This window comes from Ursus arctos, unplaced genomic scaffold (assembly GCF_023065955.2).
Source record: "Ursus arctos isolate Adak ecotype North America unplaced genomic scaffold, UrsArc2.0 scaffold_6, whole genome shotgun sequence".
Taxonomy (NCBI): Eukaryota; Metazoa; Chordata; class Mammalia; order Carnivora; family Ursidae; genus Ursus; species Ursus arctos.
The window spans coordinates 83,788,535-83,815,375 of record NW_026623078.1 but is presented as its reverse complement, the minus strand read 5'-3'; the positions used below and the strand labels follow the sequence as shown (position 1 = coordinate 83,815,375).

Below are 26,841 nucleotides of genomic sequence, written 5' to 3'. Positions count from 1 at the left end.
TAACTTAGTTACCAGTGCACTGCCTCAGGGTGCGTTAAAGGCTGCACTCTCTCTCTCTGTCTGTCCCTCTGTCCCCGCAGTGCTGAAGGAAGCCATACCTCCGGGCAGAGTAACGGACGAGACCATCAAGCGTTGGCCAAGGCAGTCCAGGTCCATCAGGACACGCTGCGCACCATGTACTTTGCTTGACATGTTTTAGTGTTTACGATTGTGTACCGAGTTGGATTCACATGAGACCAGCTACACTCAGACCAACAGATGCCCAGCCCTTCCGTGACAGCCAGCATCGAACATGAGACATCATTGATTTTAGTAGATTCTCCATTTTCCAGAATGCCTTCCGTCCCAGATTTCAGACTTGGATTTTGAACTGCAGACCTGTATGAGACCCCATTGTCGCAGGAAATATGGTTTGCCAAAATCTATAAGCTGCTTATTAAAATAGAGTCCCGTGTTTCCTAAAAATCTCCTAAAACCAGTCTATGAACTCAGGGCTTTAAAACATTTTTAATTTATTTGGTCATTCAATTTACTTGTTTTTAACACATGATTCTCTATGAAATTGATGGGCTCAAACTAGCTGTGAACGTTCTCGGAGAGCGAAAGCAACAGAGAGCACGGCTGTGGTTTTAAAGCCTTGAGCATTCTGAGGTGGTCACTAAAGTTTATGTGAGAGTGATACTAGTGTGCTCCTGACAGGGCTGACACAAGCTCTTCGGGACCGAGGGCAGGTGGCCCGCCAAGGCGCCCACCGGCGTCTTGTCCTGCCACTGCCCGCCTTTCACTCAGCTTGAAATAAGGAGCGGGGGCAGAAGATGGGCCGTGTGTGTTTACAACATTTATAGGTCCAGAGAGATTGGCAGACAAGTGCCATTTTAATAAAAATTTATTTAAAAAAAGAAAAAAGACAATATGCCGACAGTCTAATCATAAGATTTGTCCTATAGGACTGTGACATTTATTTTCCAAAGTTTCTAAAGAATACGGGTCTGTGGTGATAAATACAGTACAATCCTTTTTCACTGTTATGTCTTTAATGTAAGAGAAAAATATATATATCTGGTTTGCAGTATTCATGTGATAGATAGATGCTGTTTTTCATTTTATTGACTACGGGGTGCTTACTGTGATCTGTTTAGCATATCAAGAGTGTTTTGGAGCCTGGAGACTGGACCACCTCCTGTGGTTCTCAGTGCTGACATGCAGGAGTATGCAACTGAGTCAATGTGACCGCCACCCGCCTCCCCCCGCCTAGATCGCGTAGCCTGTACCTGCAGGAGGACCGAGCGCAGGCGCGGTGGCCGCCGCCCCACCTCCTGTCCCCGTGTGTTGCTCAGCCGATTAAGCACAAATGGAATGTATTTATTCTTCCATTCCTGGGAAACAAGTCTGTGGGTCAGAGTGTACCTCTGTGTGTCTGGTTCTGTTAGACGAGTTTCGTAGGATCTATGCACTGAAGCGCGCAGAGAGCTGGCGAGCCCCGCTCGGAGGTGGCTGACTGCAAAGCCCGCAGAAGAGATTTGCGTTCTGGGCCCCAGATGTGGGTTTGCCCACTGAGAAACCGTTGCACTAAGTGCGATGCCATGGACAACGTGAGAAGGGTAACAACGGACAACTCTGTTTGTGCTGAGTGGGCTGTTTGTCCCCGTAGACACTTTCTTAAAAAAATCAAATCCACGTTCAATGTAGAGATTCTGGGAAGGAGACGAGCCTTCCCCTAGTGCTGCTTTGTGCTCTGTCGGTTCCCCTGTCCCTGCTGACGGCCCTCCCCGAGCCCAGCCTCACATTTACCTCGGCACTGCGGCGGAGCGGGGGTCCCGACGGGGCGCCTCGTGCTGGAGAAGGCGCCCGCCTCTGTGGTCCTGTCTGCCGGCTCGGGGCGCGGGAGGGGCGGGGAGCTGCGGGCGAAGCTGCAGTGGGCGCTCGGCCTAGGTTTTGGTGGCGGTGACAAAGGGGTGACTATTATTTGTGAAGATACATACTCGGCGTGGTGTGTGCGTGTGGGTGTCTTACTAATGGCATTAGCCTCTTCTTGCTGTATCTTTTTTGTTTTGGGATTTGTTTTTTTGGTTGGGTTTTTTTTTTTTTCCTTTACTTTTTTTTTTTCGGTCTTTTTAAATGAACAGAAGCCTGAGATATGTTGCAATTCCCTGTCATTTTATTGGCAAGTGGCAATTTCTCCTCTTTTCAGAAGGATACCAGTACACTCTTGGCCTCAATTACCAGGAGCGTTCAAAGTAAGGAGGGAATCTTTTCACGAATACACTTCTGAAATCTGCGATTAGGTTAGTTTTCAGCCATTTTTAGGGTCATCTAGAACCATGTGTCTCAAAGGTGTGTTTGCGCTCCCCGCAGCAGGGTCCCGGTGGTCAGGCGGGCGGTGGTGCTTGGCGAAAATGCCGACTCCCGGATCCGATCTCCACGGCCGGGGCCGGGTGTCTGTATTTGATGCTATCAAGCAGGGCTCCGGGGCTGCCCGAAGTCCGCGGACCCCGATCCAGCGCGTCCCGAGGAGTCCTCTCCCTCGGGCTCCGGGGGCCCAGCGGGCAGCGCAGGCGGAGGCTCGCTAAGCTAACCCCCGGGAAAGATCGCAAGCTGGCGGAAAATTAGACCTAAAATGTTTTTTATTCTTTTGAAGGAAAGGTTTTCCTTTTAGTGGGCCAAAGTACTTTGAGAAGGGTACTTTTTATAGCCCTCTGCTTGTTTTATAAAACTTTTAATACTAAAAGCATTAATAGACCAAACGTCTCCAGCTAGGCTAGCTGCATACCTTTGTACACATCTGATGATTCAGAACTCAAATGGCTGTAGTTACAATTTCTCAGGTAAATAATTGTTTCCCCAAATTTCTACCAGCCCCCGCCCCCCATTATTAGGATAAATTTTGAGACAGCATAAAACCTCAAAGTGCAGTAGACTAAGTCTGAGCCCCGTTCCCGTGGAAGCCCAAAGGGGCCCTCGGCCATCTCTGACTGGGCTTGTTCCCACCCCAAGGGCTGCCTCGGCCCGAGTGGCCCCAAGAGGGCTCCCAGGCTCCCAGGGGAGCTCTGTCCTCCGCCTGCGCTGGGTCGCCCAAGGCTTGGGGCCCATGCAGACTTGAGAGGCGTCTGCGCGCTGGCTTTGCCCTACCCCACTGTTAAGTAAGGTGTGCCTTGGTTTAAGCAAACTGAATGTGAAAATTATGATGCAGAAATCTGGATTCATTTAAAAGAAAAACTGGGATTTATCTCATCTCTTTAAAAGAGGTCTCCCAATCAGATTCTTATACTGGTACTCTTCCTAGATTTTAAGATGTTCACTTTAAGAAGAATGACCGTTCCCATCCCTTCACCACTGTCCATTCTGTCTGCCCCGCCGTCGCCCTAGTGGCAGAGTGATGAAGGAAGCCCAGGGAGCTGCGGACGGCCACGCGTTCTGGAAGCATCCTTCGGTGACGCTGAGATTCCATCCTGTCTGTGTTCTCCAAGCTCAGACTTTCCTAGTTCCGATGCATTTTTGTAAAATTGGGCATACCTGACTTTTAGAAAGGGATTGTTGGGTTTGGGTTTGGGTTTGGGTTTTGAGACGTCTTCACATATACTCTTGTGATACAACATTGTAGGGTCTGCTTTTACTTTTTAAGGTGATGTTGTGTTTCGGTAGTGTTCTCACACTCCCTCGGATGAATGTTTGCACTCTAGAGCCCCAGGCAACCCCTGGCCGCTGGGCGGGCTTGCCCGAGAGGGACGCGCGGGAACAGTGACGTCCATGCTCTGGGAGGCTGGCCGTGGTCACTGCAATTACTGATGTTTACCCCTGGTTATGGAATGCTCGTTGGAAAAGACAGTTTGAGTTCAGTTCCTACAGCAGGGTTGGGGGGGTGGTTTTACTGATGTTATGTTATATGTTATTTTTATTGTTGTGAAATGCAAATGTTGGTATTTATTTTTTTCTTTCTGCTCTGGCTCGATTTGGCCGATGCGGCTATCCCAGTGCATGTGGTACCTGATGGGTATGATAGAAATTATTTCCCCCAACTTTTATAAATTGCCTAATGTTTACCTGCAAGTTTGCCGGATGATTTATTTTTGAAAGCCACAAATGTAATTTTTCTGGATGAATTGTTTTTCTTATATATGCAGCAATGTAATTTTACATTGATCTGCAGGGTGATTTAAATTTTATTTTTACAAGGCAGTTTTTCAGTCAAATTCTATATTTGATACAATATGTTAAGGGTAGACCAGCCAAGCGTCCTGCCGTTGGGACACCAGACTGTCTTGGGGGAAGCCCGGGGGGCTGGGACGGCTGCTCTCGGTTGCCCGCCGTCACGGAAGCACTTGGCTTGTTTTGTGACGCTGTCAGGATCTGGATGTTCCCCTTCAGTGGGACTTTGATCTGGTGGACAGTGAAAAGGATTTCTCATGGGCATTTTCCTAAACCTAAGGCAGTTCCATTAGGAGGAGCTTTAGAAGTTGACATAATCCAGACAGTGGACAATCCCAGTGGCCCAGACAAGCCATAGAAATCTCCCTGTGACCTCTCTCTGACTCGTCTCTCACGCTCATGAGAAAGGGATGTACAATAAACAGAAACTTCCTCAGTGTTTGTGCGCCTCACTTTCAGAATGCAAATATTTTATTTATATTTTAAGCCCTTCCCCAAAGTAACCAAGAAGATTCTCTCTGGTTGCCCGGCCTGCGGGCTCGGCGGCGGTGACGTGTTTTCGGCGTAGGCACGGTGCACGTGCGCTGTGATGGGGCTGTTTGTGTTACACACACATGCGGACTCTTTTGTAAGGAAAATTTTCAACTCAAAATAATTGCACTGATTTTTCGACAACTTCCTTTTTATTATGTCCAACTTTGCATCTGCTGTACTTGTCTGAAATGATTGTAAATAGATTTAGGTTAGCAAAAATGGTATGAACACAACATGTCGCATTGTTGTAGCAGGACTGCCATGTTTTCAGTATTACGTGTGAGCACTGTGTGGACTCCGCTCTGCCTCCGTAGCCATGTGTCTGTTGACCATTCATGAAGGACAAATTAGCCTCGTGCTCTTGTTTCTCGGAAAGGAAGTTCGAAATCTATTGAGAGTCTGCTCTCCCCTTGAGGTCTGAAGATTTGATTTTAAGAGGATTAATTATAAATCCTTTGAACACTTTTTTGGGTCTGTTTAATTCCTTGTTGTTTTCCATGGCTCCTTAATGCATTTTCTTCTAGTCCCGTCCAGCATCTGACGGTCTGGTTAGGAAGCATCTGTGTGGCCCATGTGAATAGACCGCTGGCGAGGGCCTCCCTCACTTCTCTTTGGTCAGCCATCAGTCTGAAGCCGGGAGATTACTGTGGTGTCAAAAGTGTCATTTGCAGCGTAACCCATAGATGCTAGAGAGACCTGGAATCCAGTGCTGTTCCTTTATGCCTTGTGATCTTGCTAGATCAGAAGTATGTGCTCCAGCCCACAGTGTGTAACCGCGGTCAGGCTACCCAGTATCGGACACAAAGGAGCTCTTTAGACCCAAACCGGTCATGAGCGTGTGTTCACGTAGCGTCGATGCCATCGTGCCCTCCCTGATGCTTTTTTGGTTACATTTTGCCATTTTATTGTCTAAAGTGAATGTATTGGCTTAGCCAAATCACTACAGAAGGTGGTTTCTAAATACCTTTTAGTTTAGAAAAAAAATGCAGATAAAGGCTACCTCTGAATTCTCAGTAGTTTCATGTTTGCTCTTAAGCGTAGCTATCCACACTGAAAATAGCCAAAATGTTGCCTGAATAAACTGAATTGTGAACATCTCTCTCTTCGGTTCTGGCTTGAAAATATGTGTGCCATACTGTGACCCGTGGGCAGTCCCCTTCTCCCCCTCGGAGGTATCAGAGGTGGACCGGGGACTCCTCAGGGCTGCCCGGCTCAACAATCTAGGGTTCTAAGCAGCCAGCTTGAAAAAAATGGAGAAGCTTTCCACACGGTCCTCACGGGCTGGCAGGAGCATCTCCACGCAGGGCCATGGGTGGTGGAACCTTGAAACATACCGCTGTCCTGGCTTTTCACTTTCCCGTTTGCTGTAAGAAAGCACTTTCTTCTCTGCTTTACTCATGAATGGGTTGAAAATGGCTCCCTCTGCTCTCTTCTCTCTCTTTATACGCGCTGTAAATCCACGAAGGTGCTGAAACGCCGACTCTTGTGCACATGATGCATCTGAAGTGGCCGTATGGTTTCAAAAACCACGCAGTTATAGTTGACCTTTGACTTTGGAACCTTGAGTTACCATCACTCCCTGCTTAAATGTGATCTACGGTTTGAAAGCAGAATGTTCTGTTCACGTCCAAGGCCCTTTGTTTGAAAGGAACACAGGGTCCACCGGCAGCATTGAAGTAGGAGCTCCCGCTGCCGGCACCCTGGGTCCTCTGATGCTAACTTACAGGCAGTCACCCCAAAAGAATCTGTTATGGCCCTGAATACCCCTCCTTGTGATTAACCACTTTGCTGTCAGAATGTCCTTTTGCCCACGCACTGGGCGGGGGGGGGGGGGGGGTCCGTCGGTGTCACCCCCTGCCTTCTTCACATCTTGTCTTTAGGTTTTCTACGTTCTCTCATCTTTGGAAGGTTCGAATTTGCCCCGAAACACCTCCATTGGTTTGCTCTTAAATTCCTGAGGGACAGGCAGGTGGTTTTGCAGGTACATGTCTGGGTGCGTGGAGGTTGCCCTGCTCTCTCACTGGACGTTCATCAGACACAGACGTGGGCCCAGAGAGGTTCCAGATATAACATGACCTGGAAGTTTTTGCCTTTAGCACTGTTGTTTGGGGTTTTGATGCTTTCCATGCTACATGGCATGCTTTAATTCTGAAAGAGCTAAGTGTCCTTTGCAGTCTTTCTAAGAATGTTTTGTACTTCTGCGATCACACTGTTTTTGTAGATACAGCCCACCCCAAGATGCATGGGTGTTAAGGGTGGGTACCCACAACATCTGCTGACCTGCTTCTGGAACTGCTTGGGGGGCTCTGGGTTGGCCTCATTTTCAACCAGAAGCCCAGTCAGGGTGTTGCGGGGGACACTGTATAGTGGCTCTCTCCTTGATTCAGTAATGTGAACTGTTGAACTCAGACCTGCCCCTCGGCTTTTTGCATACATGTCTCCAGGATCCTGGGGTGGGCCTCTCCCACCATCTTTGCATTCATGAAAAATTATTTGAAAAGAGGGAACTGAAGATTACTGGTGCTTTTGTTAACACTTTTCTCTTATTGGTCGATGTGAAAAATTTAAATGTGTTTACATCTTGAAACGCCCTTGGTGGTTTATGACTGAAGAGCTGAATCCTCACCTCGCTCCTGTCCTCTTTTTGGGGGGAGGGAGGAGGCTGAATTATCTTCTATTTACAAACCTCCTTGGATTTAAGTAGTTCAGAGTTAAAGCTAAAACACCAAATACGAACTCTTCCCCCTCAAGAGTCTGCAGGAACTAGATGTTGAGGCCGCCCTCCTGAATCAAGGTCCTTCACGCCATGAGTTGATCCCAAGAACACCACACACCCGGGCCAGGGGGCGCTGCAGGCTGACTGCTCGGCTCCTTGGCACCACTTGGCAGAACTAGGTGCTCGCACTGGGGAGCCAAGGCTCCTTGGAACTCTCTAGAGACTGTGGGAACAATCTCGGGGGTGGGAGAGGGCAGGGCCCTCGGACCCTGGAAGCAGGTGGCACCAGGCCTTCCTCTGGTCTCCCATCGGTACCAGACGGAGCGTGTTCTGGAAGACCCAGTCTCAGCCTCTGTGCCTTTAAAGTCCGGTCCTCAGTGTCCTTTCGGAATGATGTTGGGGCTGTGTTTTTATTGGGAAGCAAGCCTGTGCCATTCCACCAGTTAGTCATTGACCTTCTGCCTTTGAAGCTGCGTCTGCTCCTTAGCTCCTGACCCCGTAAACTGTGATGCCTGTGCGCACTGTCTCGTGTTGGAAAACGTGAGGTTCTCGTAGCTGCAGGACTTCCTTCCCAAGTCCACGTCCACTGGGATTCCAGGCAATCAGTGTAAGATCCGTCTCTTAGGCATTGACCATGGCCATCAGCAGAACCCAGTGGTTTTGTCCTCAGAGTCACTCAACAAGCATTATTTAGTGTCAGGGAACTCGGTTTCTAGAAGAGGAATTGGAATCGTGTCTCTGTGAATTGCGTGTGAAGTCCTCAGACGTAAGGTGCTATTCAGTCCTACTGTCCTTATTTGGGGGTGCTTTCCGTTCGTGTCGCTCTGTTCCGTGGTGTGCGGGGGAGCTGCTGACTTGGGTGAGCCGTGCATAGAGGACTCCCAGGTTTGACGCGCCTGAAACGCGTTTTTATCTCTAACTTTTCCAGGCCAGGTATTGAGCAGTTTCTTGGCTGATGGTCTAATTAAAAAAAAAAAAAACACCTCACCCTGTCAGGGGTCAAGGGATGTCCCTGTCAAGGGATGATTGTATTGCTTTTAAGTGGGGGAAATAATCCAATGTTATTTATTTTTAAAGTGAATAGAAACTCATTCTTGGCGGCTCCTCTTGGCCCTTCCTTCTACCAAACTCTCCATTTTGAAAGGCAATGGTCTTTCCCTCGGCAGAGGTGCTGGCTGCAGGGGGGGATGATACGTTCATAATTTTGGTTCCTCTCCAAAGCCAAATATATACGTGACTGAAATCCTGAAAGTATGTAGTTTAGCACTAAATTGAAATTTGAGTCCTGAGTTTATCGATAGTGGATTTTAATGTAGTTGTTGAAGGTATGAATTCATGTTTTATAACCGTAGAGGCAAGTGAGTTTTTTACTTTTTAAAAAGTTCTAAGAGAATCATTGTAAGTTTCTGTGCAGCGAAGTGGCTACTCATTAAATACAAGAAAAGAATGTAGTGTCTCCATCAGATTCGTCTTACCTCTGGTACACGTCAGATTACTTACCTAATATGTACTGAGGGCTTTGAACCCTGAGTTTTATCAACTTTTCTAGTTTTATTTTATTTTTATAAAATAATTGAAAAAGAACCAAAAATGAATTCAGAAGTTCCTAGGTGGATCTTGCCCCTTCTTAATTTCCCCCACGATAAAACATTTTAGAAGATATTTTGAATCAAAATGTATTGTGACCACTGAAAATTGTTTTCTGAGGAGCTGAGCAGCTACCAGGGCGTCCTCGGGCGGCCCCGTGCGCACCGCCTGCGGCCCCGTCACAGCTGCGCGGCCGGTCTCTTGTGACGGCGTCTTGTGCTTGCGGTAGAGAAACCGTGCAGTGCTGTTTTGTAAGTGGAAAGTTCCTGTATAAACTAGTATTTATACACATTGGCCTCTCTGTGTCATTTCTCATTTGCTACATGAATTGTGAAATTCGTTATAAAATTATAGTACCTGCTAAATACACTTCTGAGGCTTCACGTCCTTGTCTCTCGTTTCATACCATTCCGTGTGTTGAGGATGTCCAACGCTTGCATGACGCTAGGCGGTGATGCCACTTTAACTCAAGCCTTAATCAGATGTTAAATTTGTAAGTTTCAGAGTATGCAAAAATATTAGGCAGTGAGTTTAAACTGTTCAGATCAAGATGCTGTATCATAATTCACCCAGTCTTTTCTCCAGAGTTACAAAGGGAAACTTTCAGTGATGCAGATCTCTCGCTCTCGCTCGCTCTCTGGTCTGGCTTGGCCATTGCCATTGCTTGATGAAAATGGACCATTGTGCATTTCTGTGGCAGTCAGTCAAGAAGACCTATGCTGAAAGCCTAGAGACTTTTTCAGGGTTACTTTTAAAGGTTTGGTTTTTTCCCTCCGGTCCGAGATTTATTTACGGCTCATGGAGAGTATGATTTGGGCAGACATCTTACTTGCTAACCTGCTCACGTTCTAAGCTTTCTTCAGGTAGTGCTACCTGCCATCGCTTCTGCATAGGATTATATGGAGGGGACCCAGCTTTCTTTACAATGTGGACCTACCTCAGTTAAACAGTTGGGTGCTATTTACTAAGTCTGTCAGATTAAATTGGAAAAAGTAACCAAACAGCAAGATGTAACTCCACACAAAGCTTGAAATCATAATTTCCGTTTATTTAATAATATTTTTATTTATTTTGTGCCTTTTGTGTTGAATCCTAATGCATTGGAAAAAATCCGTATGAAATGAAATACTTTCTGTTGCAGGTGGGGGAAAAGCCCAATTGGTCACGGAATTTGATAGATTACCCCCAGCCAACTAGTCATGTCTGTTGAAATCCCAACTGCCCTCTTGTGAAAAGGAAAAAAAAAATGACGTCCACGAGCAAATTAACATTTTACCAATTCCAGACTCTTCTATGCATGTACTGACGCTCGCTCTTCATCTGTGCCAAGGAAGGGGCAGCCACAGACCGCTCTCGCGCACTCCCGTGTGGCTTGTTTGGCAGCCCGCGTCCCCCTCCTCCTCTGGCGGACTGTGTACCGTTGGTTTCCCCGCGCAGCCGGTGGACTGTTCTCCACCCACCTCTCCTGGGGGAGGTGCTGGCGCCCGCGGGCGGCCGCCTGGAGAGGGGACAGGCCCGCGCTCAGCAGCAGGCCTGGGCTTGCCAGGAGTTAGGCAAGCTTTCTGGCAGGTGAGAAACTAAGATAGGAGATCGATGACTTCCCATGCTTTTATATTTGGCAGTTTACAATTCTAGACTTTTCCTACTATGGTGATCTTTTTTAACTTAATTCTTTGGAGGTAACATAATATTTTGGAGTCTTAAGAATTTGATTTTATACCAATAAAAAATAAAAAGTAGGGCTCTTTCCTGTAGTATATAGTTTTACTATTTTAAAGAGATCTCTGAATTTTACAAGAGAACCAACATTCCTTAGTGGCAGAACTTTGAAAGTTGATTTGGGAGGCTTTTTACTGCAGGATCTCGAAAAAATGGGATGATTCTAGTTCAGTGTTTCCATTGTCAAGCGTCCATCAGGTCAGTACTTCAGCTGTTTCGTAGAGTCGCCCCCCGTGAGTATGCTGCATGTACAGATCGGCATTGTTGCACTTTCTCAGTAGTGATGAGTGCCCCGCGGTCGGCTCACCCGTCAGCATTTTGTTCTTTGACCTAACAAGAGTACTTCGGGGCAGACGATTAAATTTATGTAGGTACCTCAAGAAAAAAAACCTGAATATGCTGCATTTTGTTTCTTTAGCTTTTATATGTAGCATTTTGTTTTGCTCTTATTATTTTGTTTTTAGATCTATGCTTTTTGGAACCCAATAGACCGTTGAAATTTTAAAGTTACCCTTGTCGGGATATAGTATCCTTTGTTTTTGTCTTTTTAACTTCAGTATCTGGTTCAAAGGTTGCCCACCAGTAGAATACTACTTTACCCAAATATTACCTGAGAAAAAGGGTACCGTGTGTGCAAGCAGACAATAATGTTCCCAGTCCTTTCCGTTCATGCTGCTTTCTTAATTCTTTTCTCCATGTCATCAAGAGGTTTGGAGAACTTCTTCCTAAGGTCGGACTTAGACACGATGGCATCTTGTTTTCAACACAGACCTCACAGAATTGCCATTGAGTAAGTAGCATGATCCTAAAGGAACTGCTGGCATCAGGCAGCCGGATGGCTCTGGTCTCCAAAGAGCCAGTCGTCGTGTTTCTCCATCCCCAGCACTCGCCCTCACCCAACAGATGGGGAGTGGTCTGGATTGACAAAAGATAAACTGGTGAAGAGAGCTAAAGGCTGAGACACTGAGCATCTATTGTCGTGTTTAAGCTTAGCTGGGTCCTTTCGAGTTTGTTTTACAGCTTACTAGGTTAAGTAGTTTGCACTATTTTTGCAATAAATTCATGGAAAACCTAACAGTTACTTGTTTTGTTTCTTACTGTGTGTATATAAACTAATACTAAAAGTTTGGCATAGTGTTTTTTCACCTCCTTACATAACCCTTAACATGCACAGAATGCTGTAAATCTGATAAAATATGTGAATGATATTTTATAAAGTTATTTTGTATGGTGTCAATTTTGTTTTGCCTCATAGTATGTCAGCAAAAAATAAAATAAAATTCCTCATATTTACAGCTGCCTCTCCCAAAGATCTTCAATTACTTGCAGATTTATTTGGGCACTTCCTTCTGCACAGGTTACGATGCCAGGTCTCCAAGGTGGCAGCCTGCCTTCCATGATGGATGTCTAGAGGCCTAGTCTGCAAGTATTGGGCCTATTCCTTGAACAGTGTATTCAGAAGAGTTGGGCATTACTCCCTAAGAATTCAGGTTTAGGGATGAAAACCACGGGAATGAATTGGAAAAATAAAAGTGGTAGGAGGAGTGGGGTGTTTCTACTCTAGCAGCCACGAGAGGAGGAAGTAAGAAGCCGTTTAACTAAGCCCCAGTCAAGTGTGAGCCCTGAGGTCCATGTTGTGTGGGAGAAATCCGCGCTGACCACATCCAGGGTTCGCATCCTGCTGGGTCACGACTCCCTCTGCCTACGTGTACTGCTACCGCTCTGCAGTCCCTGGTGGCCTTAGTCTGGGCTGTTCATGACTTCCACTGTATGCACCGTGGAGAGTATGTGCTGTTGGGAAAGGAGGGCTGGACTTAAGGAAGCCAAATAATGGCTGAAAATCCTAGGAAGCATGGATATTGTCGCTAAAGCAGCCCAACACTTCATTTTTGCTGAAGGCTATTTTCTAAATTTTAAGAATATGTATTAACTATAGAGAATGTGACAATTCAGATGAACATGAAGATGAAGCTTTATTTATAATCACAACACTGATAGGTAATTATTCTTAAAACTTCTGGTATATTTTGTTCTAGTCTTTTGTTTTTTCTAACAAAATCAAAATGAAGTTCTTCCCACCCCACCCCTCGCCTAAGATATCCAGGACCCTGTACTTCTCACTTACTTAGTATCTGAAACCAGATAGCACCTCTGTGACATGGCCCTGGGACATGCTGGCTGAAACTGGAAGAGAAGAAAGTGATGAGAAATCTATCATCTCTTTACTTAATACATATGGGCTAATGTGATATTCTTGCTATTTAATTAAACTGTATGATGGTGGGGGGCCTGGGTGGCTTGGTCGGTTGGGCGTCTGACTGTTGGTTTCAGCTCAGGTCATGCTCTCAGGGTGCTTAGATTGAGCCCTAAGACGGGCTCCTCGCTCAGCTGGGAGTATGCTTGAGTTCCTCTCTCCCTCTGGCCCTCCCCCTGCTCATGCTCTCTAAAGTAAATAAATCTTTAAAAAAAAAAAAAAAAAGACAAACTGTATGATGGTGTTACATGAATTAGGAAAACACTTAAGAGAAAGCTGCTTGATTAGAGAATATTTTTGTTCTCTAGAGGATGAGGAGCCCGTACCAGGAGGAATGGAAGGTTAAACATAGGATAACTATAGGATACAAAGTAGAGTAAGATCAGTGTGAAGGGTCTTGAATGCCAAGTTAAGAATGTACCCCACATGGGGCGCCTGGGGGGCTCAGTTGGTTAAGCACCTACCTTTGGCTCAGGTCATGGTCCCAGGGTACTGGGGATCCAGCCCCGCATTGGGCTCCCTGCTCAATGGGGAGCTTGCTTCTCCCTTTCCCTCTGCCTGCAGCTCCCTATGCCTGTTGTTCTCTCTCCGTCAAATAATAAAAAAATCTTTTTTAAAAAAATGTACCCCACATGGAGTGGGGAGAACGTGTCCTTTTTTAAGCTGCACGGTCCAGTGAAGAAGGTAGTCTGCGATTTGAATCCCAGTTCCACCACTGCCTAGGTGTGTCCTGGACTAATTCCTTAGCCTGAGCTTCCATCCCCTTCTTTTAAAACACGGACACTTTACAAGTTGATGGGAGGATTAAATGAAAAGGTACACAATATTAAAAGAGGTGTGGCCCCCAGTAGCCACTTAAGTAATCAGCTATTTTTTAACATTTCTGACTAGGGAAGATGAATCTTCAAAAACTGCTTTGGTAACCTGATACCAGTGCAGAAGAGGCAGGAGCCTCTGGAGATGATGAGTACACGGGTTAGCCAGCTACTGTAACAGACAGGCGTGTGGCGCAAGGAGGATCCAAGAAGGAGGGGAGCTCCCTAAATAACTGGATCTGGAGTGCTTAGGAAAGGGTAAGAATGTTTCAGCTGGTTAGACACAAAATACAGTATTTTTTCCTGGGGATTTCTAAAACAGCAACATGTTACTAGAGGCACAGATACGAGGGCCATGCATGGAATTTAAAAAGATAAGATTTTTTAAAAAGATAATTGTTTAAACAAAAACAATAAAAATTAAATAAAAAGATACACAGGGGCACCTGGTGGCTCAGTTGGCTGAGTGTCCGACTCTTGATCTCAGCTCAGGTCTCGATCTCAAGGTTGAAGTTCAAGCCCCATACTGGGCTCAAAGGAAAAAAAAAGATAAACGGATCTTTGTGACTTTGGGTTTGATGACAAGTTTTTAGATGTTAAGAAAAGCATGATCCCCAGAGAAAAACACTGATATACTGGACACTTAAGAACTTCTCAAAGAGAAGTAATAATTTCTGCTCTTTGAAAGATGCTGTCAAGAGAAGGAAAAGAGAAGCTACAAACTGGGAGAAAATATTTGCAAATCCCATAATCCACCAAAGGGACTGTATTCAGAATACATAAAATTCTCAAAATTCAACAAAAAGAAAACCCGATAAAAAGATGGGCAAAAGATCTGGACACTTCACCAAAGAAAATATGGTAACTAAGCAAATAAAAAGATGCTCTACATCTGTCATTACAGAAATGCAAATTAAAGCCTACACCCATGAAAATGGCTAAAATTAAAAAAAAAAAAATACCAAGTTTTGCAGAGGCTGCAGAGCAACTGAAACTCGTATTTACTGCTGGTGGGAATGCAAAACTGAACAGCCACTTCCGAAGTCTGGCAGTTTCTTACGAACTTAAATACACAATTCCACTCCTAAGTTTATACGCAAGTGCGTTCACTCAAGCGGACATCCCATGTTCACATGAAACCTGTACACAAATGTTTCTAGGGCTTTATTTGTAATCATCAACACTGGAAACAATCCAAATTGGGAGTTACCTGTTCACCTGGGGTACAGAGAAACACACTACTATATACATGGGAGTCTATTCAGCAGAAGGAGGGGGACCTGCAGAACCGGGAGTCTCCTGTGCGTTACGCGTCACCCGAACGAAGCTGGATGCAGAGGCTCTGTGCTACAGAGCTCCATTTGTGTGACATGGGAAAGGCAGGTCGGCAAACCACGGTTTGTGAGCCAAAGCCAGCCCACTGCATTTCTCTACGGCTTATAAGCTAAAGAATGGCTTTTACATTTTAAATGTTTCAAGAAGATCAAAAGAATATTTCATGACCCGTGAAAATGAGAGGATTCAAATTTCAGTGCCCAGAAATGAAGTTTCACTGAAAAACAGCCATGTTCATTCCTTTCTGTATCACCTACGGCGGCTTTGCTATTGCAAGGGCACAGTTCAACAACTGTGACAGGTTACGGAGCCCACAAATCTTGGAATGTGTTCTATGTGGCCCTTTCCAGAAGTTTGTGAACTTCTACATGAGTAAAGAATAGCTCACTGGTTGCCAAGGTAAAAGGCTGAAATGAATTTGACCAGTAGGGAATTTGGGGGGAGGCGATATAACTGTTTAATCTTCTGGTCATTATACAACTCTGCATTTGTCAAAGCTCAAAACTGTATATCGAAACGTGGATTTTTGGGGGGTGCCTGGGTGGCTCAGTTGGTTGCACAACTGTCTTCGGCTCAGGTCATGATCCCAAGGTTGTGGGATCAAGCCTTGCATTGGGCTCCCTGCTCAGCAGGGGAGTCTGCTTCTCCCCCTCCCCCTGCTCATGCTCTTTCACTCACTCTCTTTCAAATAAATGAAAAAAATATTTAAAAACAAAAACAAAAAATGTAGATTTCTTAAAAATTTAAAATTTTAAAAACAAGAGGAACAGAAACAACAGTAGTTGCCTGGGGATAAGGGAAGGGACTCCAAGGTACAGCGGAATATTTGGGGTGATGGAACTGTCCCATATATTGATACTTACATAACCAACAGATCAGACATTAAAGGATGATTTTCCTAGATGTAAACTATAACTCAATTTTTTAAAAAAGTAAAGAGACAAGAGCCCAAAATTTACTCCATGTGGAAAAAAAAAATAGGGTTTATAGTTTTCTCTTGTGAACAATAAAAACAATTACTTTGTAAAGAAAGGAATAGTAAAATGAGAGATCTTTGTTTCTTTTCTTTTTTTTTTTTTTAAAGATTTTACTTATTTACTTGAGAGAGAGCAGGGGCAGAAGGAGAGGGGGAGGGAGAAGCAGACTCCCAGCTGAGCAGGGAGCCCAACAAGGGACTCGATCCCAGGACCCCAGGATCATGACCTGAGCTGAAGGCAGACGCTTAACCCACTGAGCCACCCAGGCACCCTGAGAGATTTTCAATATACAAAATGTTTTAAAATGTTTTTACGAAAAATATGCTTATGCAAAGGCAGTATTTCTTCTTGTATTTAATTGACTTGAGATTTTTCCCCCCTCTGGGAGTGTTAGAAATGCTTCTTTTTAAATTTTGCAAAAGTCTCAGGTAATAAGCAAGACATTAGAACAACAGAGAGCTCTAAAACTAGTTCCACAAAGCATTTACTAAAAAACTACATAAAGCTTCTAATAAAGAAATTTATTTCTTTACAGTTAATAAAATTGCAGTATTTAGACAAATCTTCAAATTTTCAAATGTAACATACTACCCATAAACTATATATTTAGCTCAAACTACATCCAGTTGTTTACAAGAACTAATTTCCAAATATACATCTATGAATTTACACAACTGGTGTTTAGAAGCTCTTCAAAATCTATCTGTAAATTAAAATTGAAGCAAAATTGTCTGTCTCTACAGCTTACAGCTGTGGATCAATGGTCAGGGCCTGACTGTACAGGCAGCTCTCCTGGTGTCCCCGTGCCCCTGAACTGCAGCGTGGGCCCCTCAGAGAGAGGCTGCTGTCTGGGTCACTTTCCTTCTGGCCATTTATGGTATGGGCACATCAGGTGTTCTATCTCAGCCAGGAAGGAATCCAATGTACTTGAAGTCTCTGAAAAGTGAGGAGTCTAAAGTCACAGTGTTGTGCTTACTTCCAAGCAATGCTGCTAATCCAGGAGGGTCCTCAGCAGGCTGATTTCTAAAGCACTTCCTGTTTGGTCTAGGATTCTGCTTCGTCCCCGTCACTCCCATCATCGCTGTCATTCTCCTCCTCGTCCTCGTCCCTCTTCTCTTTAAGCATTTTCAGATATTTACTAGCTAAAATCTTCTTTGGTAATATATCTTAAAAATATAAAGCTAACGTCAGCAATTGGTTTTGGCAGACCATGAACACAGCAATGAAAATTTCATAACGTGCTAGTTCTGCTTTGAACTCTAGAATAGTTTCCAAAACAAGACACAATTCTGACCAAGCTTCTGGGCGAAACAGCAGGAAACTAGCACTGCCTCCTGACTAATGCTAAAGACCTGTTTCCACTCCACGGACTGCAAATCATGTGCTCCTCTATGTGCCGGTGTTGACTGAGCAGGTCTGCTCAACCTACCTGAGACGAGCCGGCTGGCTCTTTCTAGCTGTGGCCCACACAGCTTGTCCACAACAACCGCCATTAGCTTCTCTGTGTCTAGGACCATGCAGACCAGCCCAGAGTTTTCCCTTCGATGGTAAGGAGTCTGGGGGGTGGGGCTGCCGGGTTCACCCAGCCACTGAGCCAGCCAAACATCCTTGTGCAGGTTGTTGACTTCGTTATCATTCTAGGTGAACCACACTACGAACACACTCTGAGAAAACTAAAAATGTCTTCCTGTATCAGGTCATGGTAAACTTTGGCACTCGGAGAAAGCAGCAAAAAAAAAAGAGTCTATTTCAGTGAAAGCGGGGGGGGGGGGGGGGGGGTGAGGGAAAAAAAGCTGTAAACCATGCATGTTTTAACCAGAATGTTTCAAAGGCTGAGTACCTGCAAGAAACTGAAAAGTTTCTGATTCCTCTGCAGTATTTGATAAATCACTGTAAGTGAGTGCTTTCCTTTCTTTTCCACTGCCATGTCTGTAGGAATAGGTGGCCAGATATTGAACAAAGAGTTCCTAAAACAAAATGAAAAAGTAAAATGAAAGGTATGCTTTGAAAACTTACCACAGAACTTAATTTTTTAAATCACGTTAGGTTTAAATGACTTGACTGCAGACTATTGTGGTTTCTCAAATTACAGGAAATCAGTGGGGAAAGGAGAAACAGGTTAGAAAGAAAACAAAGCTGTATCGATGTTGGTGGGGAAGCAGGCACTTCCCTAAAGTTATTTTAGATTTCTAACATAGGGAAGATATTTCAAGGTAATTCAACAATGGACTATAAATGTTTAAAAACTATTGTTTTTTTTTTTAAAGGAGCAAAAGACCATTCAAAAATTCTACTTGAATCAGGAACACATTTTCAGTCTTCTATTTAAATACACTGTGTCTAAGGTGGGTTGCCTACAAGGGTCAACAACCTGAAGCTGAACACTGACCACCTTTCCCATTTTGGCCAAACACCTTCCCTGAAGCAACAACCTGAGCTGAGCCTCTTCCTCGCTGTTTTTAACTTTAACTTCCTCTAGTTTGGTTAGTACAGAATTAAAGTGCCTGCCTATGCCTTACGTCCTTATCCTCGAAGAATGAATCTGCACAGGGAAACCTAAACGTCCCAAGGCCACATGCTCCAAGGGGCTCTAAATACATGGGTGATGGGCATGAAGGAGGGTACTTGATGTAAGGAGCACTGGGTATGATATGCAACTGATGAAGCGCTAAAGTCTACCCTTAAAGTAATAAAAAAATAAAAAAAACACGACTCTGGGCTGAAAGAGGCAAGAACCCGGTCCACCCTACCGCAGGGACATCGCACTGAAACCCCAGCGGTGGAGGGCAGAGTCGAAGGGCAGTTTACGCGGTTACGACTGCAGCTTAAAGACGGCCCAGTGCAGTAACGGAAGGGTTGTGGCCTCCCACTATCACGACCCAATCAAACCGGACAGCTCTGTACTGTGCACCGAGGAGGGCGCACGTACCAAAGGCTATAAAACTAACGTCACTTTTAGCCAGGGGACGCCCCGACCGGCTGCGGGGAGGGGTGCGCGAGTGGCGGGGTCGGGCGGTTCCCCCCGAAGCCCTCTCACTGAACCCTGAGCTGCTGGAAACAAGCCAAAAGCAAGGGAAGGGAAGGCTGCGGTGCCCGGGGTTTGGTGACGCGCGTGGAGGAGACGCCGCACGAGACCGGCGTCAGCCCGCGGCAGACCGCGCGTCGCGCGAGGGAGGGCGGGAACGGCGCGGTGGGCGGGACGGAGGGCGCGCAGAGGAAGACGGGAGCTGCGGGTGGCGAGCGCGACACAGCAAGGAGACACAAGTGGGTAGGCGAAAGGCGCGAGAAGGCGGACGGGAGCGGCGCGGTGGGAGGAGCGGAGGGCGCGCAAGGGAGGACGGGAGCCGCGCGCGCAGCGAGGAAAGACGAGTGGGTGGGCAAAAGCCGCGCGAGGGAGGACGGGAGCGGCGCGGCGGGCGGGGCGGCGGGCGCGCGCCGTGAGGGAGGGTACGGGGGCGAGTCGCGGAGGGCGCGCGCACCGCGAGCCCGCGAGGGGGAGCCGGCGGCGCGCTGGCCGAGCGGGGGCACGGGCGGCGCGGCGGAGCTCGATGGGCGGGGCGCGACGGTTCCGGGCGGCCCCCTTGCCCTTCCGTCCTCCCCGCGCGGTCCGCCTCACCGTGGCCTTGGCCGTGAGCACCAGCGCCTCCTGGTTGATGCTGGACACCTCGGGGGAGCTCTTCATGATGACCCGGATGCGGGACAGGGGCAGCGACACGAGCCGCGGCTCTCCACACTTGTCTCTGCCCGCGACCGCGTCCGCCATCTTCGCGCCCCGCCCCGCGGCGGCCGCCGGACCCGCCGCGAGGCAGGCGGCCTGCAGGCCTGGAGGGTGCGGGAGCGGTGTCCCGCTGCCCCGTGGGAGTTGTAGTGTCAGGGAGGAGCGGCCGCGGAAGCGGGCGGCCGCCCTTCCGGGGCCGGACTACAAGCCCCGAGATGCCGCGCGCCGAAGGGCGGCCAGCGGGGCGGTGCTGCCGAGGGCCGCGAGCGGGGCTTCCCGCCTGGCTCCTGCGCCGTGCGGGAGCGGGGATGCGGTGGCGCGCGCACACTCCCGGAGCCGGCGCTGCGAAGGGGAGAGGGAGGAAGCGGTCCCGCGTGCAGGGAGGGCCCTGCTAGTGGCAGAGAATATGCGGAAGGGGTGCTCAGAGATACGGGGGAACGGGTATTGTCAGCCAGAGTGGTTGGGCGGAAGGCACCGAGAAAGCACTGTCCCGCGAGAGGGAACCACACCGGCACAGGCCCCAAGGCTAGAGCCGCTCAGGGAAGCTCGAGGGGACCGCTCTGTGGAACCCCGTGTGCTGCAGGAGGACAGAGGGAGTCGTGGCCTAGGTCCTGCTGGTTTTTCTTCTAAGAAAAGAGGGAAGAGGGGTGAACGGATCCCTCTGGCTGCTGACTGTGAACAGTCCAGGGGGTAGTTGAAAGGGTGGAAACAGACCAGGTAGAAGGTGATTGGAAGTCGTGAATAAGATGCCAGTGTGCTAGGGGCGTCTGGGTGGCTCGGTTAAGCATCCTCAGTTCAGCTCAGGTCTTGATCTCAGGGTCGTGAGTTCCAGCCCTGCGTAAAAATGCCCCTACTTAAAAGGAAAACAAAAACAGATGCAGTGTGGCTAAGGTGAAATGAGCTAGAAAAAAGAAGAGTAGGAGACAGGGCTTTGTAAATCCTGGAATTCTTCCCAAATGAATCTGGAAGCCCTGGGAAGAGTAAGGAGATACACTAAAGTTTTACCAGGAGTACTCTAGGTGCTGTGTGTGAATGAACTGGGAGGGGGGGGCAGGAATGGAGGCAGACAGCACGGTGAGGAGGCTGGGCCAGAGATGATGGTGGGTTAGGCCAGAGTGAGATGGAAAGGAGTAGGGTTGGGGATCTCATTTGAAGATAGAGCCACCAAGACTTGCCTGTGATGTGGAGTGACTGAAAGGATGGTGGTGCCGTGTACTGAGATGGGGAGCACTGCCCAAGGAGCACGTTCGGCAAGAGGTTTGGTTTGGAGCACCTTAAGTTTTAATTGCACAAACACTAGTCAAACACTAGTGGTGGTGTTGAGCGGAAAACTGAACATTCAAGCCTGGAGTTCGGGCTGGAGCACTTAACTGAGGAAACAGCATTGTCTAGGTGGTAGTTAAAACCGTGGACTTGAATGAATGTATTCAGGAGGAGAGTGTAGATAGAGTGGAAGGATCGAACTCCAGCATTTCAAGGTGGAGGAAAGAAGGAAAATCCAGCAAGGGAGACTGGGAAGAAGTGGCCATTGAATAAAAGGAAAACCAAGAGATTGGGTCTCCATAAAGCCAGTTAAAAGCTCTTCTGAAAGGAGAAACTGCTCCACTGGATGGAAAATGGCTGAGAGGTAGAGTACTGTCCTACCACTCATTAGTAGTGTGACCCCATGCAGAGCGAGTGCAGAACTCCCGTTTCCTCATTTGCAGAGACGGGGATATTCCTGCCTATGTGGGGGTTGTTGGGTATGAAAGTGCCTGGCATATAAAGAGCAAATTCCCCGCCCTGTCAGTGATCCTCCGCCCACCACTACCTCCCTCCCAGGTCAGTGGTGAGCAGCAAAGGGTTAGGAATGAGAAAGCACTTTGTGAACCGCAGATCACTCTCCAGAGGTCTGAGTTACCATGTAAGATTTCAGTGTTCGTGCAGCAAGGTCATCTCACCCCCCAAATCAACTTTGATTTCAAAGTTCGTATAAAAGGAGGTGCCTGGCTAGCACAGGGGTAGAGCATGTGACCTTTGGTCTTGGGGTTGTGAGTTCAAGCCTCACATTGGGCATGGAGCCTACTTAAAAAAAAGTTCATATAAAAAGAATGGGAAATTCAAAGTATATCTTGTTTAACTTTTCTTTTTTTTTTTTTTTTAAGATTTTTTATTTATTTATTCGACAGAGATAGAGACAGTCAGCGAGAGAGGGAACACAAGCAGGGGGAGTGGGAGAGGAAGAAGCAGGCTCATAGCGGAGGAGCCTGATGTGGGGCTCGATCCCGTAACGCCAGGATCACGCCCTGAGCCGAAGGCAGACGCTTAACCGCTGTGCCACCCAGGCGCCCCTTGTTTAACTTTTCTGATTTCAGTTCTGTTCATCACCTACGTAATGATTACAAAATATAAAGTGTTTTGTGTACAGCATGTTTGTACACGTTTAGTAAGTTTTGAAAATTACTGCCCTTTGTTCTTCCTGAAGAGGGGACCCAAGACCAGAGATCACAGATGGTCCAGATGATTGGGAGTATTCAGAAAGCTTTCACATCTGCCTTCAGCCATCATGATTCAGTGATTTCAGCACCTGCTGTGCGCTATGTCATTACGAGGGGAAGGCCAAGAGTGCAAGGACGTTGTTGCCTTCACCACTGTCACCGGAGGCTGTGGCCCAAATACATGTTAGGCACTGCTGGGCACAAAGGTACAGCCAGAGAGCCCGACAGCTCTGGTCCCTGCTCTCTCAGAGCTGACTTTCAAGTACAAGGGAAACAGAAGAATAAACAGGAACATCTCCTACAGGAAGTGCTCTGAAGAAACCAGTGTGAGTGTTAGGTAGCCTCTCTGAGAAGTGGTACTCCAGGTCTGGTCTGAAGAAGGGAATAGCCCCGGTGCAGACAGGCTGGGGCAAGATGAGCGTTCCAGCAGGACAGCCTGTGGAAAGGACACCAGAGAAGGAAGGTTCCTCTGGGCAAAATGGAGGAGCTGAAAGGCCAGCATGGCTGGGGCTTCGTGAATGAGGCAGAGCATGCGGGAGATGTGGTCGGCAGGGTAGGTGGGGTCTGCTCAGGCTGGCAAGTAAGAACCATGGCTTCCGTCCTGAGAGCGTTCAGAAGCCATCAGAGTGAAAGGACGAGAACATCCCATGTACGGGCCAGCTGGTTGCAGAGTGATAACTGGCGCCCTGCGTTGAGCAGCGTGGAGGCGGGAGGCACGCCTTCAGCATCTGGGTTCAGCTCTTAGTCACAGGAGCTCCTTTCCTCTGTAAGTGGGAAAGCCCTTGACATTCCCAAGATGAGCAAGGAGCTGCTCGGCAGACACCCACCACACGGGGCCTCTGGTCCACACAAGGGACAAGCTGTATACTGACGCATTTAAAAGCTTTTCAACGTTTTGTGTCTCTGGCTGGTTACTGTTTTATGTAAGGTTCGCCCTTTCAGCATGTTGGGAAGCAGGATGGGGTAAGATGAAAGAACAGAAAAGGGATCTGGAGAGTGAAGAGAGCCAGAAGAGCTCAAGGAGAAGCGGGGGATGAGAAGCTCAGCTTATGGGACTGGCAGGCGATGTTCACGTCCTTAGCCATGCTGAGGAGTAAGGAAAGGGGCAAAGGGGGAAATCAGAAAAGAGGGAAAGTGCTCGCCATTTTTAAAAGAAGAAGCAGGCTTCAAACTTAAGACAGTAGGAGAATTAAAGAATCTCCTAATCCTTGGGGACGTCCCTGAGTAGGAAAAGCACAAAGAACTCATGTTACTGTCTGTTATTAGCCCATTTTATCCTCACAACATCTCAAGAGGCATGCCCCTCATTGCCTTTTTTTTTTTTTTAAGTAAGATCTTTAAGATTTTAAGTAATCTCTACACCCAGTGTGGGGCTTGAACTCACAATCCCAAGATCAAGAGTCACACACCCACTGACTGAGCCAGCCAGGTGCCCCTAATGCCCCTCGATTCTGACGCCTCCGCACAGGCTCACTGTTTCTTGCTGCCACCTGTGTCTGCACCCCAGGGCTCTAGAAGGCAGTTGCCTACGCTTCCCGGAGGCTCCTGCCAGCCGGCTGTGGTTGGGTTCGGCCAGTGGGAGACACAGGTGAGAGATTGCAGCGGAGGGGGAGGAAGCTCTGGCTCGTGGAACACGCCGCAGCCTGGGGACTGCAGGCGGCCACCGTGGACGTCCGCACACAGGTGGCCTTTTGAGCAGCTTCACCCTGAGGTTCTGCTGAGCATCGGCACTCTTGGGAAGTCGCTGCGGCGTCTGGGCTTCGAGCCGGTGGTGGCGCTCCAGGTAGCATCTCCTTCCCCTGCCATTCTGGGGCACCTTCCTCACACCTGCAACTCTTCATCACCCTGCAGACCCCTTCTTGGCATTAAGTCTCTCTGAAATAGCTGAAGGAGTTTGGGCTTTCCTAACTGAACGTTGAAATGTACGTACTTGGTCCTACGAAACCAGCTACACTGGAAACCAAGGGCTGGTCATCTGAATTGATGGTGCTGATACAAAGGTGACCTCACAGGCAGCACGTCCCCTGTGGTGGCCTAGATGGAGTGAGTGCCCACAGAAGGCAAGACGGCCCCAAGTGAGCATCATGGTGGGAATGGAGTCTTGCGGGATAGGCTGGCTTCGGATTGCACTGGAGAGCGTGCAGAAAGAAAACTGAAAGCTTTAGCTCTAAATGTAACTCTCAGGCTGAGCCTGATCAGAGAGCCAGCTCCTGTGGTAGTCCTAAGATTCCTGATCTTTTGTAGCCTCAGAGCTGGTGGGGCTAAAGAACAGACCCACCTTGGATTCTTTCTGATGCATAATTACAACATAAGTTGAACTCACAGCTTCCGCAGGTCTTTTCTGTGACGTTAGACTGTTGATTGGGAAGAGGAGGGCCCTGAGACAGTTGGGAGGATACAAGCATACCTTTAACCCTCATCCCTCTGAACCTCTTTGTTGGTAGAAATAGCCTCTGCTTGTGGACACTACTGTTTGCCTGCTTGAAATCTTATTAATGAGCTTGTTCAGGGTGCATACCTGGCAAGGGGATTGCTGAGTTGTCTCCGGACTGGCCCCGCATTAACTCCAATCCGTAACGAGTCTGGTCCCAGCATGCTCCGAGGGAACAGCCGCAAAGTCCGATTTATGAGACGTTCACACAGTAAAAGAATTGGGGGACATTCATGCATTTTTATCAGCAGAAACTTTGGGAGTGCATGGGGATTGGATTCTGATGGTGTCAGTCCAGGTGGACAGAGCATTATCTTGGATTGGGCTGAATTTTTCAGTAGAGCTCATTCACCCGGGATTCTGGATTCAGTGTGTTAGCACCAACAGCTGGGAATGGCCTGATCTGCTCACTGAGCTAAATTGGTGGGGTGATATCTGGCATGTCCTGCACTGGTGGTCCTCTCCGTGAAGCACATCCGAGTGCACTGCTCTGACCCGTTCACCAGCTAACCCCACAGATCAAGGGTGGGGTGTCTGGCAGGTCCCAATAGCAGGCACAGCACAGACACTAAGGGGTTTGAAGCAAAACTGTATCTTTTACAAATAACCATTCTCCATTTGAGCAACAGCTTCCAATTTGCAACTAGACACTGGTAGAGGCCGAATGTGGAGGATGAGACCCCAAATGAGTATGTGACCTGAGCTGTGTGCGATGTGGTCCACCAAGCCATGCCCCACTGTGCAGGGGAGGTTGGTGCCTATCACTGTTGAGCAGGGCCCAGGAGCACGAGGAAGGTGCCTGAGCGGGGTGGGGGGGCTCACTCGTCCACAGCGCTTCCTCTCCATCCCCTCTTTGCCCACCCCCCACAACTGTGGTCTCAGAGCTCCTCTGTGGGCAGAAGAGGGAAGACAGACCATGTCAACAACTGCTCCTGCAATAGGGACAGGGTGGGAATGCTGTAGCAGAGCCTGCCCTCGAGCATGCCTGAAAGGTGGAGCTGAAGAGAAGTTCCCCCCGTGGCCCACTAGCCTGGATGGAGAGAAAGCCAGAGGTGCAGGGTCTACACCAGCTCAGGGTAGGAGCTCCAGTCTGACTGGCGGCCCAGGAACACAGAACAATACTGGAGACTTGACAGGAAAGTCTGGGGAAGGGGTTTGTAGATGAACCCCGAGTTGGAGGAGCTGTGAGGGGACGTGTAGCCGTGTGGGTGCTCACCAAAGGGCACCTTCCGCACAGGAGGCCTTTAATAAGTGGCAGGATGCCCCACTTGGACATGCCAGTCGCTCTCTTTCCAGCCACCGGCCTCTGGTGACACCCAGGGCTTGCTTGACAGGACTTTCGTACAAAGTTGGTCATGGCTACATCTGTGGCTGATGCAGCAAAGACGTCCTTCCAGGCACCGGATCTGTCTTTCTGCCTTGTCCTTCTTGGCATGTTGGTTTTAGGCCTTGAGCTTGTTACCTCATGGTTCCAGAATGGCTGCTGCTGTTCCAGAGGTTGTGACTGCATTAGATGGGAACAAGGGAAAAGGGCAGTAGGCCAAAGGCTCTTTGCTGATGAAGTTTCAAGGCTTTGTCTTTTTACTGAGGAGGGGATGATCTCCTTAACAGTCTTTCCCTTAACTCTCCTGTGTCAGAATTGGGTCATTAACTCATCCTGAGAGCAATCAGTGGCCAAAGGGAATACGACAAGTAGGACTGCTTTGAACCAATTAAGAGTTATACCATGGGGCTGTCTTCCTGAGATCAAAGGCTAAGTGATCCCTACTGAAAAATTAGGGGGCGTGGAAGGTGAGTTTTAAGGCAGGGATTTGTTGTAGGTTAGACGATAACTAGTATCTGCCGAAGTTGCCAACAGTTAAAGTTTTAGAGATTTCACTTACAAATCTAACTTAAAGAGTGGGAAGGCAAGTTCGGCTGTCTTCATAGGAGTCCTGTGCCCTAGGCTTTGCCACAGGCCCCGCCTCCCCCATCACCGGCTTCACCCACCCCCACCAGCTGGGCCCCTGACTCTGAAGCTGTTTCAGAATGACTGGTTTGGATCACTGCTGTGTCCTCCCACTAGCCCAGCACAGTGCCTGGTGTGTGTACAGTGTAAAGATGGTGGGGTGGGGGGAAGGAAGGAGCCCAGC

At 47.9% G+C, this 26,841-nt stretch overlaps 3 protein-coding genes across 10 annotated transcripts in view; 2 read left to right on the top strand and 1 right to left on the bottom strand.

Moving 5' to 3' along the window:
- Positions 1–11,995, top strand: part of AGO2 (argonaute RISC catalytic component 2) — a 111,454-nt gene extending 99,459 nt beyond the window's left edge. For all 3 annotated transcript variants that reach the window (XM_048212432.2, XM_057307939.1, XM_057307938.1), the window contains exon 19: positions 81–11,995. In XM_048212432.2, coding sequence (XP_048068389.1) covers positions 81–189 — 109 coding nt within the window. In that variant the 3' untranslated portion in view covers positions 190–11,995. The remainder of the gene's footprint in view (positions 1–80) is intronic.
- On the bottom strand, positions 10,011–19,935 carry CHRAC1 (chromatin accessibility complex subunit 1). 2 transcript variants are annotated; one of them, XM_026489912.4, is made up of 4 exons: positions 19,700–19,935; positions 17,924–18,050; positions 12,828–17,249; positions 10,011–11,617 (listed from the first exon to the last, which is right to left on the bottom strand). In XM_026489912.4, the coding sequence occupies exons 1-3, from the start codon at positions 19,844–19,846 to the stop codon at positions 17,128–17,130; spliced, it is 396 nt and encodes a 131-aa protein (XP_026345697.1). In that variant the 5' UTR covers positions 19,847–19,935; the 3' UTR covers positions 10,011–11,617; positions 12,828–17,127. The 2 variants fall into 2 exon arrangements, with proteins under 2 accessions (XP_026345697.1, XP_057163923.1); XM_057307940.1 differs by having other exon boundaries at positions 12,828–12,886.
- Positions 19,294–26,841, top strand: part of TRAPPC9 (trafficking protein particle complex subunit 9) — a 593,937-nt gene continuing 586,389 nt past the window's right edge. The window contains exon 1 of one of the 5 annotated variants that reach the window (XM_057307937.1): positions 19,294–19,347. The gene's annotated coding sequence lies outside the window, so the exon portion shown is untranslated. Of the gene's footprint in view, positions 19,352–26,841 lie in introns of all 5 variants that reach the window. The other 4 variants (XM_048212431.2, XM_057307936.1, XM_057307935.1 and 1 more) reach the window with 4 other exon arrangements.

Excerpts from the sequence above, each read along its gene's own strand:
- CHRAC1 (XM_026489912.4), bottom strand. The coding sequence starts at position 19,846 with ATGGCGGACGCGGTCGCGGGCAGAGACAAGTGTGGAGAGCCGCGGCTC. Across the intron at positions 18,051-19,699 it reads TGCTCACGGCCAAGGCCACG|GAACTCTTTGTTCAATATCT; the intron begins GTGAGGCGGACC and ends ATTTTGTTTTAG. Across the intron at positions 17,250-17,923 it reads AACTTTTCAGTTTCTTGCAG|ATATATTACCAAAGAAGATT; the intron begins GTACTCAGCCTT and ends TATATTTTTAAG.